The sequence below is a fragment of the Chlamydotis macqueenii genome, chromosome 10 (genome assembly GCF_036417535.1).
Source record: "Chlamydotis macqueenii isolate bChlMac1 chromosome 10, bChlMac1.mat, whole genome shotgun sequence".
NCBI lineage: Eukaryota > Metazoa > Chordata > Aves > Otidiformes > Otididae > Chlamydotis > Chlamydotis macqueenii.
In genome coordinates this window covers 6,525,058-6,538,318 of record NC_141565.1, presented here as the reverse complement: position 1 = coordinate 6,538,318, position 13,261 = coordinate 6,525,058, and the positions used below count along the sequence as shown (strand labels likewise).

Here is a 13,261-nt window from a genome sequence, read left to right as displayed (position 1 = left end):
TTAAATAGGCACACGAGTTATCAGAGGTAAAAACTTGAAAAATCAGCAGAAAACAAGATCAGAGGGTAGATGAACATTTTTCACCATAATGGGACATGTTAATGGCATTAACACTGGAAAAATGTTTATGTTTTGTTCAGCCTCACTTTTCATCAAAAGTGTGGCCAAAAAAATAGCAAATATGTAGTAGATATGCTCTCAAAAATCAATTTAAAATTTGGCCACAATAGTATACAGAGTTCACCTTATCCCCAAATGTTTCCAGTTACTGTTCTATATTAACAAGGTTTACTCTGAACACTGTTTTACAGTAACACGTCAGTGCCCCGATGGCCAAGGGGTCTTACATGACCAGGCTCAGTTAAGTACATCAACGTACTGAAAAAGAGTTCAGTAAGGAATGAGAGCAATACATTTCATTTATTGGCCCACTTTAAACAGGAAAAGGAGAAGTGGCAGGATGCTGTTGAAATGATGTAAGGATATGAATAGGTTGATTTCAGCTTTCCACCTCTGATAAACTCAAGCACAACTGTCAGTTTTTTTGGTTGAAGCAAAAGTACTGCTGGAGCAGCGTCACGTTTCTCCAGTAACCGTTCCCCGCTGGTTTACTGGACATGCTGTTGTGCCAACATTTTGCATTTACCACATATATTCAGCAGTGTACTGTGTGCGTTGTGGCTAAACAAATCTGCAACGTTCAGAAACAAAAGCTATGACCAAAACAAGCTGCAGATAATTTCTGTAACAACTGGTTAAACGGCAAGTACATGAAAATGAAATAAGGAGCGAATGAGGATGACATTCTTACCGGGTGGTGGGATGCCTGGGATGCCTGGCATACCTGGCGGAAGTTGGTGGGGTGGGGGCACCCCTGGGTGAAGTGGCTGCATGCTGCCCATGCTAACAATGCCATCAACTGGGCCCTGCAAAGGTGGCAGCCCCGGTGGATAGCCACTTATCATGCCTTGAAGGACACAACAAATTTCAAACATGCATCAATAACATGCAATATGATCTACACAGTAAGACATGCACTCTCCACAAAAAAAAAAAAAAAAAAAAAGCACCTTTAGTACAGCAAGACGATACTACAATTAGTATCTTGCAAAAATGAACAAAAATTTAAAAAAAATTATAAATATGAAACACTATACTTTTGATGAATTAGTATTTAGTGTACTTATGCTTCTCATGGGGCAATAAATGCTGAATATTCAGATATGTTAACACAAGGAATAAATTCAGCCACAATTAAATGTTACTAACGCAAGCAATTTTAATATAGCTTAAAGCTCTGCCATCTGCATACAGATTATGCACACAACGCTAACTACACAAGCTCCACATACAGCCTTGCTTTGTGGGCTACCTCGGAGACCAAACTCAGCTGGAACAAAAATTAAATCCTATATATTTTTTGCAGTGCATATGCAAAATTAATACAGAAAAACCCTACAACATTTGCATACTTAAAACTAATGGCAGTGACAGGGGTGACTTTTATTAAACCATGTCCAGTATAAACTATGGAAGTAACTCAAATTTTAAACCTGACAGCACTGGATGTGCTGGCCTGCAGGAACTTACGGCACTGGACTGAAGCAAAACAAATTAAAAGGAGCACCTGCAGTCCCTCACAAAATTTCACTGACAATGTTTTCAAAATGTCTTCATAGGAAAATCAATGATACGACGAAGACAATACTGTCCTGCTGCCCATAACTTTAGTTTCCTGCATGTGAAGGAAGACAATTTAGAGCTTTTCCTGCTTTTGGCTCAGGTTTGTTGCTATCCATGAGGTGAACCTACACAATGTAACTGCACTGTGTTTATTAGGTCTGGGAACGCAACCTGCTTGTCCCTTGTCTGTTTTCCATGCTTTTTAATTTAAATGGGTGCGTTGTCAGGTAACCAAGGAAAGGTGTTGGAAAGACAATGAAAAGATGACAGAGGACAGAAGTAGGTCTAGAGAGATGAGGTAAGTTTAGAAATGTGAAATTGCTGGGGTTTCTAAAGTCCATTCCAAGAAACCACCTACTAAGTCTTTGCCACCCTCCTAGTAACTCATAAAAGAAACTTTCAGAACGGGGATTTCTGGAATAAGACTGGCCAAAACCTCACACCAGCTCTGACTGAAATCACAGCTGTCATGAGCTCAGGATCAAAACAGATTGAGCAGCTCCAAAATACAAGCTAAGTTGTCACTTCTTCAGGAAGAGTTACAAAGGTGAGAAACCTGAAATTCCAGAAGCTTTACATGGAGCAAACAACATGAAAATAAAGACCTGATCTCCTTCATTTTCCAGAGGACACCTAGACTGACACTTATTTAATAGGTCTTCAGTACCTATTTCAAATATCTGGAAGCTCATCTGTACCTCTTTATTAACACAGTGAAATCCATATTTGTAATGGAAAAAGTAAAAGAAGAAAAACAACAGAAGCATCCCTAGAATAAATGGCTTTTACTGTAGCTACTGCCTTGTACTTAGAGTGCACCTTGAGCTGCAATCACATCTTCAACGTATTTACATACACTTCTGAAGCTTTAAAACAAACAAAACAAAATGAAACAAAAACCTCCAATGAAACAAACCCATATTTATCAATCATGTCTACATTTCCAAATAAAATACTCACTGAACAACTGCCTGGATCATCAAACCTCCATAAGAAATCAGTTCTCGTAGCTCATCACAAAGTTACATGAGCAGCCACTTTCACACCCCATGTATAAGTCAGCATTTTGATTTTAAACTAGTAAACATGGGCAAACTATTTCCAGCTCCCACAGCTGTGATTTATGATGTCTTTCAAATTACTTGTTCTCCCATTTTTACTACAACAATGTAAGATTAAATAAACTTTTGTAATGTCTAAATTTACAAGACACTAGAGTGCTGCACACTAAGAGAAACGCATTTCAGAAGGTATCCAGATTTCTTGGACCCACAGGGCATAAAGAAGTTCTCTGAACTAGAGAAAAGCAATCGAATGATGGAGGAGGATGTGAAAGAGGTCTCAACAGTCTAAGAGATTAAGTAAGACTTGTGGAAACTAAAAGATGGAAGACTGTTTTTCAAATGGGCCACAAAAATAGAAAGAGTTTAAAAAGATCCACTTTAAGGAAGTGTTTCATAATGCCAAAGTGAAGAGATTTGAATGTCTAACTGCTTGAGTAAGATGATGGTCTTCCATACAGGTTTGCTTTCGAGGACGCTGACGCAGGAAGTAAGTTAGCATGTGTAGTTTGCACATTTTTGGAAAAGTTTTAAGAAAGTGTTAGTAACAAGTATTACTGCCCATCAACATCTACCTCAAAAAAAAAAACGGGAGAAGTGATTCAATGCCAAAAAAACCAAGAACCAAACCAAGAAAACACAACCATAAGAGGATGATGTTTCTACATATTCTAGATTGAAGTAAAAGATCAGCACTGGAGAAGTCCACCCTGCCCCTTTTTTTTTCCTTAATATATGCACAGATGTGCGTACACACACACACACACAAACACAGACCAACTGCAAACAGTTCAGGGGAAAATAACCAAGAACAAAGTGAAAAAAAAATCTAAATAAAATTGCAACTCAGCATAAATAAATGCTTTGTAATCTGGAGACCATGAGCCAAATAAGGAATGTGCCTTCAGTTTAAACATCCATGCAGCCTATTTACTGAAAAGGGATTTAGAAACCATGATGAAAAACGCTTCAGGCTGTCAGCTCTAAATATGGCCACAGCCTGTGAGACGAGAAAGAAAAAGAAAAATGACAAAAGAAAAAATGGAGTAATTGGAATGCCTTAAGGGAAAGTTAAAAAAAACCCTCAAAACTCTAACCAAAAAACCTCCAAATACTGATTTTTTACCTACTTGCACTATTTTGACCTTGGCTGAAATAATCTAATTATTTTAATTAGAAATGAGGGAAGAAAAACAACCTATCAGGTCACACCTAATTCATTTTCTCACCGATGTATAGCTGATTCCCATACAAGAATCTCCAGTGGACTACATTGTCTCCGGATCTGATCCTGAAAATACTCCAAGCCTACTCCCTATAAACTCAAGTCAGATTACGACTGGTAACAAGCACAACACCCAGCAACAAGGGCTTCATGGAAGAGTTCTCCAAGTTCAGTTCTATTCTGAAAATCACCTGATAAAACCAGCAATGTTGGCATTTTGTATTTGATCCTACAATGGCTCTAGATCCTAGTCTGCTCTGCTTACCAGTGTCTAATCAGCAATTCTGTAAAGCTTTCGCTTGGATTTAAAATCTGGTTTGTCTTTCGCCTCTCACCTTCCTGACAATTAAAAAAAATAATAATTTGCCTCCTACTTCACCACTTCCATTGATGCTGCATGCACTAGAAGACTATTTAGCTCGCTCCCCTCCTGTCGTAGCAGGGCTAAACATGAACTCTGCAAAGCAGAGTGAATAAACATGACTGCACACAAACAGAACAGGACTACCGCACAAGGAGGACCCTTTTCCCCTGCATTTTCAACAAGCTACTCACTACTGGAGCGAGTAACGTGGGACTATCAGGCTACTGCTGCAGTTATGTATACTCATTATGAAGAAAGACTGAAGAGGTTGAGCTTTTTCTTCCGTAAGAACAAAGTGACCCAAGAGAGTGTTCAGAGTTATGAAGGGGGTTGATATAGTGGATGAGGAAAAAATGGTCATAGCTCCTACGTTTTACCTGCAACGGGTGTCAACTGCTGATTGAGCATTCCCATTGGTGTTGGTGGCGGCACCACCCCCATAAGAGCCCCGACAGGAGTGCCTGCCCGGGGGGAGGAATTCTGCTGCTGTGCTGCTCGCTCTCTCTCCTGCTGCTCAGCAACTTTAGCTGCCCGCTCTGTAAAAGTATTTTAGATTTTCAGTTCTGTTTTGTAACCCAGAATTTCAAAATATTATCTGTTCATTAAAAAGGACTAGTCAAACACTGGCATAGTTTAGTCAAATATAAAGTAGAACAGATGAATCTTTTTATACAGCATATGATTTGATTTCATGTGGCTGCACCTAAGACTTTTAGAGAACCTTTCATGAAAAATATTCCACAAAGTTTTACCTCTTTCTAAAAAAAAATAAAAATAAAGTAAATAATAAAATAAAAATTTTAAAAGTCAAAGAACAAATTTGATAATAACACCAGTGTTACCAACATGAAGCAGCAGTCCAGCAACTAGGCTCAGTCCACACTAGGAAAACACGGCAAAACGTTCCCTCTTTTGACAGCACTGGCTCAGCTAAACCAGTTGCAGCGAAGAGCCGCTACCAGCTGCTGCGGGAATTTTTAAGCACTACGTCTATCAGAGGTGCTCTAAAGTAAGATGCAAACAGCAGACGGTGCCAGCTGGTGGCCCATTTATTCTTGGGCTCCCCATCTATTTTGCTACTGATGCAGCTGAAAAGTGGTGGCAAAGTCGGGAAGCATTTGCAAAGTTTCCCTAGTGCAGATACGCCCTTAGTGTTTGGAACATAACAAGCAGCAGTTTGATGAACCAAAAATATTTTTCTCTGCCTCCTTCTGTTGTTTTCCCCATTTTGATCCCCTTTGAGCTTTTTTTTTTTTTTAAGATTTCTAACTCACATTGTGCTGCTCACTGGAGGCCATGTGTGTCCTTTGTACGATGAATCTGGTCATTATCTCAATCAAGTTTCTCACTGTGACTGCAAGAACAAAAGATCTACTGCAGGGGAATCTCACCAGAGGACAATTTTATATTAAGGAGGGGCAAAGGGTCACGGGAAGAAGAAAGGAAAAAAACAAACACAAAAAAAACCAGGCAAACAAAAAAAGGTTATATACTGAATGCCCACTCAAGGTTCTTTGGGGGCACGCAAGTTGTTGATTTGTTTACTCTGAACATTGTATCTGACTGACGCAATGAGAAACAACAAAGAATAAATGCACGCAGCATACATCTCCAGCAAATTTTAGCAACAGTGAATGCAAGGCTACAAGTTCTCTTGCAGTTGGTGAAAGACGAAAACTGTCACTAAAACAGCAATCAAGGTCCTCTGTCAAACAAAGGCTAAGAAGAAGGTCATCAAGGAGATTAAGTCATGCATCCTGCCAATGTTACTCGTTCCCTCTAGCACATGACTTCAAACATCTACCATGTGTTTGTCTCCTGTAGGACCTGTTTGCGCAGCTTCTAGCACTGCTTCCATACACTGAAAGACCAGCTTAATTTCCAAAGGCATTACCCTCCTTCTTTTCACTTTAGGAAAGTAAATTTTCCCTTTCTTGAATTTTCCTGAAATTTTCATGTCATTTCAGGAAGAGATGACGACGCACAGGAACTCCTAAGTTTACTACAGGCAACTCATATGTGATTGAGCACAAAATAAACAAGACATTTAAAGGTAGAGCCTGAAGTAGAACAATGAGAGAATCCTCTTCAGAGCAGAGTAAGCATGTGGGGAAAAGATGAAGCAGCTGTTCTGACTCTCACCTACTTTTGGCCAGCTAAAAAAAAAAAAGATCAGATAAAAGCAAAAGTATTGGAGACACTCTGATGAAAGAGAAATTACTATTAAGGGTTCAGTTTTATCAGACTTTGGAGTGCTGAGCTTTGAAGATGGACTTGACTTAGGACAGTACTTGAGGTTTTACCTAGTCTCTATCCATGCCATGACTGCCACAGAACAAACAGATGAAACAACACTGCCGAAGGGAACTGCGGCAGGTGTCAAAGTTCAGCCTTGACCAGTCACCTTAATACTCAATAATAAACCCAAATTGTTTAGGCCAGGACTTGAGATCATTCAAACAACATTTCCAACATATCTCAAAGAGACAGGAAAGAGACCTTCTGCTTTGAACAGAGCTTTTCCTTAAAACAGGCCTTTACCTCAATCCCATGCACTACTTTATTTTATTTTGAGGAGTTTGCACAGTGCAGTTAGCCATGCAGGCATTGCCAATGCAGCCTGTTCTTTGCTCAACTATTACTAAAGAAACCCAACTATTACCCTGCACATACACCAAATGAAATTTTCAGTGAGTCAAAATGGATCTAAAACATAAACTACTTTTCACCAGAACACAGAAGGGCACTTTTTCATGCAAGTGTCAAACCATGTCTGTGCCCTAGAGAGCACGTGTCTTTTGACTCGTCACAGTGGAAGGAAAGTTGCTTCTCTCCTTTCACACATGGTAAGCAAACACAGTTTGGACGCTTTGTAACCCCATCCCAACCCCTCAAAAACAAAATTAAGTCTAGTTCTGGGCAGACACCAAGCCAGAGAAACTGCAGCCCAAAACACAAAAGCTTTGGAAAATTTTAAGTGAGAAATAAGGATTAAAATGGAAGCACTTAGGCAATCATTAACACAGTGGACAGACACTTGCTACCAGTACGTTACAGCTATTCCTTCCTGCAGAAATGCAAGATGTCAAGTTGCTCTAAGCTAGGAAGCAATGACATGCTAGCAGTCCTACTGCTTAAGAATTAGGCTATAAGGAGGGATCTGTCAAAATAAAAGATACCGGGCGCGGTGAGAAGGGTGTAAAAGGAAACTACAACAGGAAAAAAGTAAGGCCATAGTACGTTCACAAAGAGCAAGCATTACCATTTTCCTTCACAGCATTTGCAGAGAAAACTTGCACGTAGCAGAGTGATGCTATATTACTCTCCAGAACTGCAGCGAGGTACTGCAAATTTAGAAAGGACTGAGACAGCTGAGGGTGGAAAGCGATGACATGCAAACTTCTAGTCTGAAGATCAAAGCTGCCTTTAAGTTATGAGTATGCAGAAAACCTACCAAATCTCATTTTTTAAAAAGCAAAGTTAAAACTTAATTGGGCAATAACTTTCTAGGGTGTTGAAACCTTCCTATTCAAACCAGCATTTTCTTCCAATAAAATTGCAACAGTTGCTTCAAAAAAATTGAGTTTATATTGCAAATGTTGACACATTATTAACTAGAATAGTAATTATGGATGTTAAGGCAATGTATTTGGCTTGGGTAAGGGCCTGCTGTTAAGGATCAACTGTATTTTATTTTAATGTAATAAAGTTGAAACACAATGACCTGTATCAGTAGAAAAGAAAGAAAGAAAGAAAGAAAGAGAGAAAAGTCTGAAGTATCTCATGCCTACGAAATATTCCTAGGCTTACTTCAGGATATGAAATCTCTCAACAAAATCACTTACAGCAGTTGACTGAGACTGAACAATAGGTCATATTTACAGTATCATAAGAGATTCTGTATCCTTCATTTTATTCTACTAAAGCTTTTTAGGACTTTAAGTACTGTTAATAAAAAAAATTATTTCCCACTCCACTGTAAGCCTTCTTACCTGCCACTACAGCTCTGAAGAGCTTCTTGTCCAAAATCCCCCCCAGTCCTCCTTTAAGGAAACTTTCACAAACCATTTTTCCAACTGACTTCCAGCCCAAGGCTTCACGCTCCCTCACTTCTAGCGTGTCCCCATTTTCTTGGTCTTTGTTTTTTCGGTTATTTGTGGCAAAGACATTTAAACAATCAGTTGTGCACTACAAAACTTAAACATGCTCTTTGCTCCTCTTCAATCATTTCTCAGTATGAACTTCTCTTTAAGGTACATCCAGAATACAAACATAAATATCTTCTTTTATTAAACCTGCCATCTGAATAACAGTAATGAATGTGTTGAGAAAGAAAAAAAAAGCAGGCAAGAGTTTAGCATCTTAGTTTTTATTTACCTTCATATTCTGCTTTCTTTGTTGCTTCCAAGTTTCTCCATTCAGTTCCTACAAGCCTGCTGAGCTCTCCAAAGGAGTAGTCTGGGTGCTGAGCTTTAATCACAGCTCTCATCTCGCTGCTAAATAAGATGTACCCACTCATGTTGATCTTCCTTTTTGATCCCTCCTTCTTGGTGCTGCCCTTAACAGACTTGGGAGTGGACTGTGAGAAAATGCAGTTATGACCACAAGTGTACAAAAGAGAAGCTTCTTGACATACAAAACTCAAAGCTGCAAGGAACAGTATTTTAAAACATTCCCACATTTCCTTTGAACATATTTGCACAAGGATCATCCAACCTTACAGCCCTTGAAGAGAGACTGCAGCTACTGATGTGTGACAACAGCATATGCACACTCTTATGAAAAGTACATAGGCCAAAAAAAAAAGAAAGAAATCACAATGTTCTCATGATTTTCAACTCTTCCAGACGTAATGTCACCTTTGTAATTGAGGCTTCAAAAAATTCTCAGCTAAAATAATTAGCTAAAATAATTCCAAACTGAACGAGGGGAGTACGAAAGGCTGAGTAGCAATTAAGTGACTATTTGGAAGGCCAGAAGAGAGTAAAGTAATTGTGTTACATCACAGATTTCATCCATTATGCTGTTCAGAAATACTGCCAAGACAAGTTGAGTAAAACATTTTATTTGCTATTGCATATTTCAGGGAAATGCCTCCCCATTTCCTCTTGGGCCTTTGCAACTCCTACTCTCCCTGGCTTCATCTTCCACATGTCTCATCCCTAAAGGCTCTCTAAACAGCCTGCCAGACTTTCCTTTCTCTCTAGTGTTCACCTGTCATTACAGAAGTAGCCATTTCTCTCTGAAAAACCCAAAACCCAGTTTTGCTGATCACTGTTTACCTGCACAACAGGTTCACATCACATTCTGTATGCTGATGGGTAACAAAAATTCTGCTCCCATCACAGATGCTGCTATTGAGAACTCCTTGATGTTTCCAGCCATCAAAAAATTTAACCTATTCTGACAACCACTACAGCTGGAACTCCCTTTTCGAAGGCTCCTTCCACCTATGTTTGTTACAGGAGAATATAATTCACCCGTACTCTGATCCATAATGCCCACAAATGTATCATCATACCAAAACCCTCAAAAGGCCCTTCTCATATTCTGAACATTACAAATTTCTCACATATTGAAAAGTGTAATTATTTCCAAATACTTGGTGTGGCAAAATTAAAGAAAAATATATACAATTGTTTTCTTCCTATCCTGAAATTCTGGCCACGTTACTAACTCCTACTTTCACTTTGAGCCCCACAGTTCAACACACTTCTCTCAGCTAAAAACAAAGCTTCAGAGATACCAAGATGCTTAAAAAGTTGTGCTCCTCAATTTAAGCCAGGCATTGGATAAACTGAGGTACATTTGTATGTTATTCCAAACTTCACTGCATTATTTTTCAAATGGCAATCCATGCTTAATGTTTTCATTATGAACCTAAAGACCATACTTGTCTTTTTGGGAGGAAGTCTTCTAGATTTGTCTCTAAGACGGAAGAGGAAAACTCCACATAGGTTCTAGAATGACACACAGGGCATGTACAACACATTCTGGTTTCTCAGGCAAGCCCATATTGGCAGACAGAGACCTCTCAATTTGGAAACAGAAAAATCTAATGATATATTTGGCATCTTATACATATGCACTTACATAGCTACAAGTTTAGCAGCTGGTTTTGCCTTTACAGTGCTTGCAACAGTTTCAATAACGGTAATCTGATGTAATCTAAAGCCCACCTATCATTTAGAAGAGCAAACAGGACTTTGAGAAACTGTAAGAATTCTGAATTCAGTTCTTGTATTCTCCATTCTTTTACACCTCTGACACAATCATTTTTAAATTAACAGAATCTTTTCCATTTGAGCCAGATAACTGCATATTCAGTTTTAGATGTGTGAAGAGAAGAAATAAACCAAGATCCTCTTTTATGCCTTTTCTCAGCCATGTTGCTAAAGCAAAAAATGAAGTTGCACAACTTTTTCTCTTTTAAGTTTGACTTAATTCACAGCAAACTGTAGCCATCCACCTATTTGTCGAGCCCCACAGTATCACGTATTCACTTGTCTTGACTCCTTTTATCCTTAGGAGTAGTAAGAGCTTCTTTGTTATTAGAAGAAAAAAAAAGTTTAAAAGTTCTAGTTGTCAAATAAAATTCCATACATTTAAGAGAACATGAAGCAAACACATGCCTTCTTTTACCTAGGAGCTCTGTTTAAAAAGACACTTTTCACCAGGGACATAAATAGAACAGATTATCTGAAGAAGAAAGTTTATTTCTGTGCTGTATGTTAGTCATCTCTTCACCAGAGTTAAACTGTGCTCTGAATGCCAGCTCAGACACAACATGCCTTTTCTTTCCAAATCAGTAGTGTGAGAAATCTGCCAGGGCACTTGTGTATCATCATTCATTTCTTAGCATGCACTCCTATTGATCATTTTCAGTCTTCTTTGTTTGTTTAGTTTGGTTTTGTTTTTGTTTAATCTTCAAGTTCTGGACTTCAGAGTTCTCATCTGTCTAAAAGTATACACACACATTCGACAAATCCATCGATCCCGACTTTTCACCAGTTATCCTGAAAGCTCTGCAAGACTGTCCCATTACAAACAATTTTAAAAAAATACTGCAGCTATCAAGCTGTCTTTTTCAATAAATATTATTTATTAGTAGCTAATTAAAACTTGAAGGGAATCTGAGCATAACACAGCTATGTAGAAAGACAGAAAGCAAAGAAGATCAAGACAGCGAACGCTGCAGAAGGCAGTTTGAGGACATCTTTAATGTCTAATGATCCCTATTTAAACTGCTTTTGGCAGCTGCCATGTTTAACAAGGCTACTATTTTGACTTATAAAAGGTTACCTTCCCCTTCCTAAAGTGTTACATTAGTTGGTTAATGCTGGTAACATGCTTTCTATTTGTAATACTCTGCAAAAGTTTTCATGCTACATAGGAAATTCAGCACCTTAAAACAACAGCGGTGAAACAACCTTGCACAGAAAAACTCATTCAGTGATCTGCCCACATGGCAAAAAAATGACAGTCAAACCAAGCTAAAGCTTTCAATTTCACCAACTCTTCTTCACGGCACCCAGTTATTTCTATCCAGGAGTCGCATAATTTCTTCAGCTACCAATGAGGTTGTCACTTCACAGTCAATGTAACGCATCAGGAATCCACACCACTGGTTACAAAAGCATCTGAAACCCCCTCCTGTTCCCAGCAGGTCATTCCCACTGTCCCTCTACTGCTGGCATTACCTTGGACGTGGCAATGCGATGAGACAGATAAAGGGTTTAATCCAGTTGCAAGCTAACTTTTTTTGCTTAGGCTAATTTCCAGTTAAAGCAGTTCCTCACTCTGCTTCAATACTCAGTTACATAAACACCAGGGCTTGGGTAAGAAACACAGCAAGAGAGGGAAGGGGATCAGAAGTCCCCCATTTAGGCAGCAGCAATGACTCACGCTGCGTTCAAGCGGCATATAACCACACACGATTCCTCTTTTACTTCCTAGCCGTTTATCAGTAAATTAATAGTAACGCTTCTAGGACATCCAGTTCTTCTAACTTTTTTAATAAGTTCTTATTTCGAAGAATGGTAACTCAATAGTAAAAAAGCAATTTTTTTTTTCCTTTGAGGATGATGCATTTTCCAAAAATGTAGCAAACGACGCATTTTCTAAAAAGGTAGCAAAATTGTAACACTCAAAATGTTAGCTTTTTTCAAAATTTAAGGAAAAACTTAAAAATGGGCATTAGGTAAATTGAGAATTACAATTAAACTCTTACATCTCAACTTTATATTTAATATAAAGATCTGATATTTCTCAATAAGTGTCATAGAAAACGTACTAATTAGGAATAACGATAACATACCATACAAAAGTGTAGCCTAGATTTTCCTCAACTGAATGATTTCCTTTAAAAATATTTTAATTGACTTAAATATTATCACCTGGATATCATACTGGATATGCCAACACTGTTCCATGTAATTTACTCCACAGACTCATAAACTGAAGTATAAATTTCTTCTGTGTATGTGATAAAATGTTACTGTTTCTTTGTTTATTTGGGCTGGGGAAAGAATGTGGAATATAAAGGTTTAAAGGTTTCTCAAGGAAGATCCTTACCTGCGGTGGAGTATAAGGCATTATATCCAAATCACTAGCTAACGGGGTCTGAAGCTGAGGCATAGAAGGTGTTTCAGTCATATCACCTTCCTCTTCTCCCATCTCTTCCATGTCCTCATCACCTCCTTCCAACTCAGCAAATTTTGCTTCTAGCTGCTGAATCTTCTTTTCCAGTAGTGGAGATGGTTCCTTCTGAGGAACTATGGGTTTTCTGAATGGTGGAGGAGAAAGAATAAAAGCAGGTAAGAATACACTCACACTTTACAGGAGATAGCATATATTTTTTAAGATAAAATTAACTTTTCTTCCATTATCATTGAAAAACATGGAAACAATGGTGCCTCAGGATGTGCC

General features: G+C 38.5%; 1 protein-coding gene across 15 annotated transcripts in view; it reads right to left on the bottom strand.

Annotated features, from left to right (window-relative positions):
* PBRM1 (polybromo 1) overlaps positions 1-13,261 on the bottom strand; it is a 62,009-nt gene that overhangs the window by 6,964 nt on the left and 41,784 nt on the right. For 10 of the 15 annotated variants that reach the window (XR_015259615.1, XR_015259613.1, XR_015259616.1 and 7 more), the window contains 4 exons: positions 12,908-13,118; positions 8,711-8,912; positions 4,711-4,869; positions 812-967 (listed from right to left, as the gene is read on the bottom strand). Coding sequence is in view for 11 of the 15 variants with exons in the window: in XM_086755980.1 (XP_086612106.1) it covers positions 812-967; positions 4,711-4,869; positions 8,711-8,912; positions 12,908-13,118 (728 nt within the window). In the remaining 4 variants the exon portion in view is untranslated. Of the gene's footprint in view, positions 1-811; positions 968-4,710; positions 4,870-8,710; positions 8,913-10,161; positions 11,292-12,907; positions 13,119-13,261 lie in introns of those variants that run through there. The other 5 variants (XM_086755984.1, XM_086755985.1, XM_086755987.1 and 2 more) reach the window with 3 other exon arrangements.